This window comes from Hibiscus syriacus, unplaced genomic scaffold (genome assembly GCF_006381635.1).
Source record: "Hibiscus syriacus cultivar Baekdansim isolate YM2019G1 unplaced genomic scaffold, ASM638163v2 tig00019080_pilon, whole genome shotgun sequence".
NCBI lineage: Eukaryota > Viridiplantae > Streptophyta > Magnoliopsida > Malvales > Malvaceae > Hibiscus > Hibiscus syriacus.
In genome coordinates, this window is record NW_024062461.1 from 1 (window position 1) to 5,623 (window position 5,623).

General features: G+C 31.5%; 1 protein-coding gene across 1 annotated transcript; it reads right to left on the bottom strand.

Moving 5' to 3' along the window:
• Window positions 1-1,176: 1,176 nt before the first annotated feature.
• On the bottom strand, window positions 1,177-3,691 carry LOC120209516. Its single transcript, XM_039208508.1, has 7 exons — window positions 3,561-3,691; window positions 2,827-2,924; window positions 2,683-2,748; window positions 2,489-2,586; window positions 1,996-2,121; window positions 1,554-1,886; window positions 1,177-1,465 (listed from the first exon to the last, which is right to left on the bottom strand). The coding sequence occupies exons 2-7, from the start codon at window positions 2,885-2,887 to the stop codon at window positions 1,247-1,249; spliced, it is 903 nt and encodes a 300-aa protein (XP_039064439.1). The 5' UTR covers window positions 2,888-2,924; window positions 3,561-3,691; the 3' UTR covers window positions 1,177-1,246.
• Window positions 3,692-5,623: the final 1,932 nt, after the last annotated feature.

Consider the following 5,623-nt stretch of genomic DNA (forward strand, 5'->3'; position numbering starts at 1 on the left):
AAAAAACAATATCACAAACTCTAACATATCTTATAGGTCGAGCTTGAATTAAATTATAATGCGTAAATGATAATTGAATTTGAATGAAATTGAAAACAAATGATAAGTTTTTTTTAAATGGTAAAAGGGTAACTTTTGCCCTTGTAGTAGACCCAATTTATCACTTTAGCCCCTATCGTATTTTTGCATCAATTTAGTCCTCGAAGTTACTCGATTGCATCATTTTATACCCTATCTCTAACTTAAAACCCTAAACCCTAAAGCATAACCCCATAACTTCTAAATCGTAAACCCTAAACCTTACACCCAACTTAGGATAAGGTATAGAATGATGCAATTAAACAATTTCGAGGGTTAAATTGATGCAAAAATACGATAAGGGAAAAAAATGATAAATTAGGTCCATTATGGGGGCAAAGGTGGCCCTTAAGCCTAAAAAAGACACATTTTTTACAAAAGTATATCAATAATTATATATATACTTGATTTGACTTATATTCAACTTAACATGAATTGACTTGAAGATCTAAAGTTGACACAAACCGAAAATAACTGATCGGATATTGATCCAACTCAAAATCAATCGATCCGATATTGACCCAACCTGATACCTGAATCGATCTGACTTATTATAAACCCAAATAAAACCGAAACCCGAAATGACCCGACCTGACCCAAATCTGACTCGAATTAAGTCTAAATCGAAATGAATTGAACTGAACCTGATTCAAATGACTCGTTTGCCACTCTAATCCCATAACCTCCAAAATATTAAGAATAAACTTTCAATTTAACAAATCAAAAGCCTTTAGCAAGTTAGTTTTGAGTGCAATCCTAGGAGAAAGAGTTTTCCCAGCATACTCTTTCACAATCTCTTGAGCCAAGAGAGTGTTATCCACAATATTCCTCCCCTTTACAAAAACATTTTGATTAGGGAAGATCATATCAAGAAAAATAGGAATCAACCTGTCCACCAAATCTTTGTAACTACCTTGTAGACCACCGAGCAGCACGATGTAGTTATGAATGGATCAAAACATTAAGTTAATCTCTAATGATCAGGTTACTAAATTTTTAGACTTAAATCATTATAGTTTTTAATATGATAGAATGTTGTCTTAGTTTACTTTTGAGTAAGATGGTCTAAAAGAGAAATTGGCCATGTTTATTCCAGCCGACAACATGATTGATCGCTTATCATCTTCATTAATATTAACATAAGTAATAAACAACATAGAATAATAATCTAAGCCGTCACAGATGTCTCCACTGCAACTTGTCCAGAGTAACCGACTTCAGATTTCATGTCGGTCTCCCAAAGCTCAGGTAATGCCTGCTTCATATTATGAATGCTTTCCAATGCATAATCTGCCCCTTTCGGTCTCTGTGAAGTCCCCACCACCACAGTGTGGAGGCCTACACGTTTCCCCGCTTGGATGTTGCGGACACTGTCATCAAAGAACAACTGAAACAACAAAAACGTAACATCATTCGACTGTTCAAACTGAAAAGGCATTGATGTTTTTGAAGAACATGGAGAGAGGTGATCATACAGTTCTTTGAGGGTTGATTTTGGCAATCTTGAGGGCAAGCTCTATGGCAGATTCTTGTGGCTTGCAGACAATGGGTGTTTTGGGTAATGTTGAACTTCCACTTGGGTTTGGATCTGCAAAATGGCCAATAATGTTGAAAATTTCAGGGCTGTTAAGGACACCTGGTTTGGCAACAGCTGTTCCTAGAAACTCAAGTTCGTCTTCATCATCGGACACTGTGGTTTTATGTGTAGGATTGAGTGTTTCGAAGCAGATAATCCCTTCGAAACAGTCTTCTAATCCTAGTTTAATCAGAGCTTTAACTGCATGCACCTTGTCTGCATTTGTGAAAATCTAATCCGACAAAACAATTAGAGTTATGTTTAAAGTACGAACATTATATCGAAGGATGAGATTATATCAATAAAAAAATTTAGTAATTTTGAGTGTTTCAAATGCTTACTATTTTTCTGAGAGGCAAAGTGAGCAATAGGTTCCTCAATTGAGGATCTGGTTTCAAGTTATCATAAGGGAGTCTTCCATGAACATAACTGTGGTATTCATCATAGTCAAAGTAATAACCAATCGCCTGAAAAGGAAATTAAAAATTTTCAGTTAATCATTCCATCTTTGTATGATGAGAAAAGATGTAGGCAAATATATATATATATATATATATATATATATATATATATATATATATATATATATATATTTCTAAAGTTTAATTAAATAATTATTATTTAAATATTTTGATCTCTAATTTTTAATTTAAGATAAAAATATCTCTATCTTGAAGTGTTGATCATTTGTTGTCTAATTAATTTCATTTGCGAAAGGGTCTTATCCAAAATAAAAAATGAACACAAAATTATTTCCAAAAGAAAAATAAATATCAAACGGATTATTTAATCAAATATTAAGATTTTTTCATCATGCCAAAGCAAAAAGAGTACCCTGAGGCCAGCCATTGTTGTCCCATAATTCTTGTACAACAAATTGGACAGTTCAACAATTCTGTCCTTCTCTATCCCCAGCTTTTCAGCCATGTAATCTGAAAAATAAAAATTGGACATCTCATTTTAAAAACTCAAATCTTTGAAAGTAAAAACAGTAACATCCATGCATGCAACACAGAACAAATCCTAACCTTTAATGTTCTTGCCACATTCTCTTGAAAGACCAGAACTAAGGGGATAAAGGGTATCATCAAGATCTGCAAATTCAACAAAACATCCATTTCAGCCATTACATCATATGTTAAACCTCTTGTTTTCGAAGCAGAACAGCTTACCGAAGAGAAGGCAATCGAATTTCGGCATCGGTGCTTGTCGGAATCGGTCCTCGAATTCCATTTCCTCACTTGATGGAAGGAATAACCAGCAAGAGGACCTTAAATAAGCATTGGAAAGAAGTTAACATTGATGTCCAAGTAAGCTTAATACATAAATAATTGATTTTAATATCTACCCATTGCTTGTGTGAAACTAAGGACACACAATTGACTCAGATAACCACCATGAAGAAAATCCTAATAAGTGGATGAGATTCAAGCAATCCTAAGCAGTTGGATAAGACTTTAATCAATGAGTTCATGAGTGGATAAACCACAACCACTTACTAAAATCAAGCCTAAGCTCAAAAGTTCCATTTTAAGATCAAAAAAAGGCATAAAGCTATGATTAAGGACTAAAAGTGATTAAAAGGAAGGCAATGTGTTTAATAAACAACTAAAATGGTACAGTTTAAAGAGTTTGGGATTGAAAAGAAATGATTATTTAACCAAAAAGAAAAAAAAAACTATTTTGATGTATGGGAGCTAAAAGGTGGCGATAATTTAACATAGAAAAAGACCCGCAAAATCTTGTGGATGGAATCAAAGAAATCCCAACTTCCCCATCAAAGAAAATCAACAATATTCATGAACAAAAACCCAGAAAGCAGAGAGCTTTTGAAATTATAAAAATAAAATGAATGGTTGAACATGAAAACGTATTGATACAGGCTTCAAATGAATAGATACCATACCCGTTCAAAAACCAGGTAAGCTAATAAAAAATGAAGAGTTTTGAAAGGCCAAAAAACAGAGGAAGCTGAAGGAGAATGGGGAAGAAGAACAGAGGCAGAGTTGGGTTTTTATAGGAAAAATTCGTCGGGTCATTATTTATTTTAAAAAATATATGTTTTTGTTTCCATTTTGCTATCGGAGTTAAATGAAACCTATGCTGAAAACAACAGTATTTTTTTATGTTATACTGAAAGGGTAAGATAAAGTAAATGGAGCAACCAAAAGCAAAAACGCAATCAAGCAACTGTCATTGTTATTATTGCAGCAAAATCCAGAATTTTAATGTAATGGGGTAATTTTTTTTCAGTGTTACTAAAAGAATAATATTTGTTAGTATTGATTAGGGTCGTAAACGAGACGTGATAGATCACAAAATATTCGATTCTACTCGTATACAGTTCAGGTATTGATTGTTTAGTTCCTTTGCTGAGATGAGAGATGTAGCTTATTGGAAGTTCTTTAAAGCAGCCATTCAATAATTCAAATTCCAAGCGATTTCTTGTTGAAAAGCTTTGGATTTTTATGAGTTTGCCACTAAAATGAAAATGGTAGATTTTTTTTATCAAATGAAATTTTCTTAAACTAAAATATATCAAATGGTAGATATGAAGTTTTTTGTTTCCTCTTTGAAGTGGTTTATTATTAGGGTTTCCAATGGCTAAAAAGGCTTGTCCTTTCTTCTATTATTGAGAAAGGTACATGGGGATGGGGGTAGAGTTTCTTTTTTCATTAGGTGTAATGTTAAAAAAAACCTTTAATTTCTTCAATCTTTTAAATTACGCGATTAAGTTTTTTTTGGTAAATTACTCGTTTAATACTTAAACTATCAGTTTTGGTCTATTAATGATGATCGACTACGGGTTATGATTGACTGAAGATGATGATAAAAAAGTCTAGTGCCTAAAATTAAAGTGTTTTAAAATTTAGTGACAAAATCGATACATAAATTAAAAGTTCATATAATCTTAAAAATGACATAGTTGAGTATCATTATGACCACACCAAAATGATATAATTTTAGACATGCAATCACGTTAACGGAAACTATCATCTGCCTCAACATATTGTCTATCACTTAATAGGTTAGTAGTATAATTACATGTAAAACTAAAGTTTAGTGCTACAATCATATTAATTTATAGTTTAGTGGTGAATTAAATATAAAAATTAAAATACAACAATATAAAATGTGGTTTACCCTAAAATAAGTCACGTATATGTGTATATGATTGGTGTTAATGCCGCCAATTTAAGGTATAGGAGAAGTACAACCGAAGTAGATGAAAAAAGAAACCCTAGAAATAGTAAAATACAAAAAAAAAACATGAGATCATATAAATATATATAAATTATTACAATTATTGTTTCTAGTTTAGTCCTTTCACATTAACAAAACCCTAAATTATAAGGAAGATGGCTATGTGTTTGAATATAATATTTATCATTTCCAACACTTTCCTCTCAATTATTTGAATCAACTTAAGGGGGTGGCAATGACTATGACTTTATGAATATATTAGGCTTTTCTCCCCTTTATTATGATGATAGTTTCAAGCTGAAAATATTTAAAATTTAGATTAAACAAATGATGAGCGACTCTTCCAGTAGGTGAGGTTGGGTAGATGCTCAAAAAAATTCTGAATAATATTTTTTAATAGTTTAAGGTATAGTTTTAATAGTCTAAGGTAATTATAAGATAGTATATGTTCAGAATCTTTTTTAATCATTGATAAAACATACACACAGATGCAATTGCTTGAATTAAAATCTCTCGAAAAATAATATTTCTTTTAATCATTTATTCTACTTGATGGGTTCTAATTCTGAATAATAATTTAATTAATCCTAATGATGAGAAGCTTTTGTATTTGCATGTAGGGCTTGAATAAGTAATGAAGTTTATAGATTGTCATTAGATACTATAACTTCTTATTGGATGCCTTTAGGTCTTCAGGTTGTAAGCATTATTTGTTTTCATTCAGCAAATATATATATATATATATTCATTTAATATTTAATATCT

Excerpts from the sequence above, each read along its gene's own strand:
- LOC120209516 (XM_039208508.1), bottom strand. The coding sequence starts at position 2,887 with ATGGAATTCGAGGACCGATTCCGACAAGCACCGATGCCGAAATTCGAT. Across the intron at positions 2,749-2,826 it reads ATTCGATTGCCTTCTCTTCG|ATCTTGATGATACCCTTTAT; the intron begins GTAAGCTGTTCT and ends TTGAATTTGCAG. Across the intron at positions 1,466-1,553 it reads AAATCAACCCTCAAAGAACT|TTGTTCTTTGATGACAGTGT; the intron begins GTATGATCACCT and ends TTGTTGTTTCAG.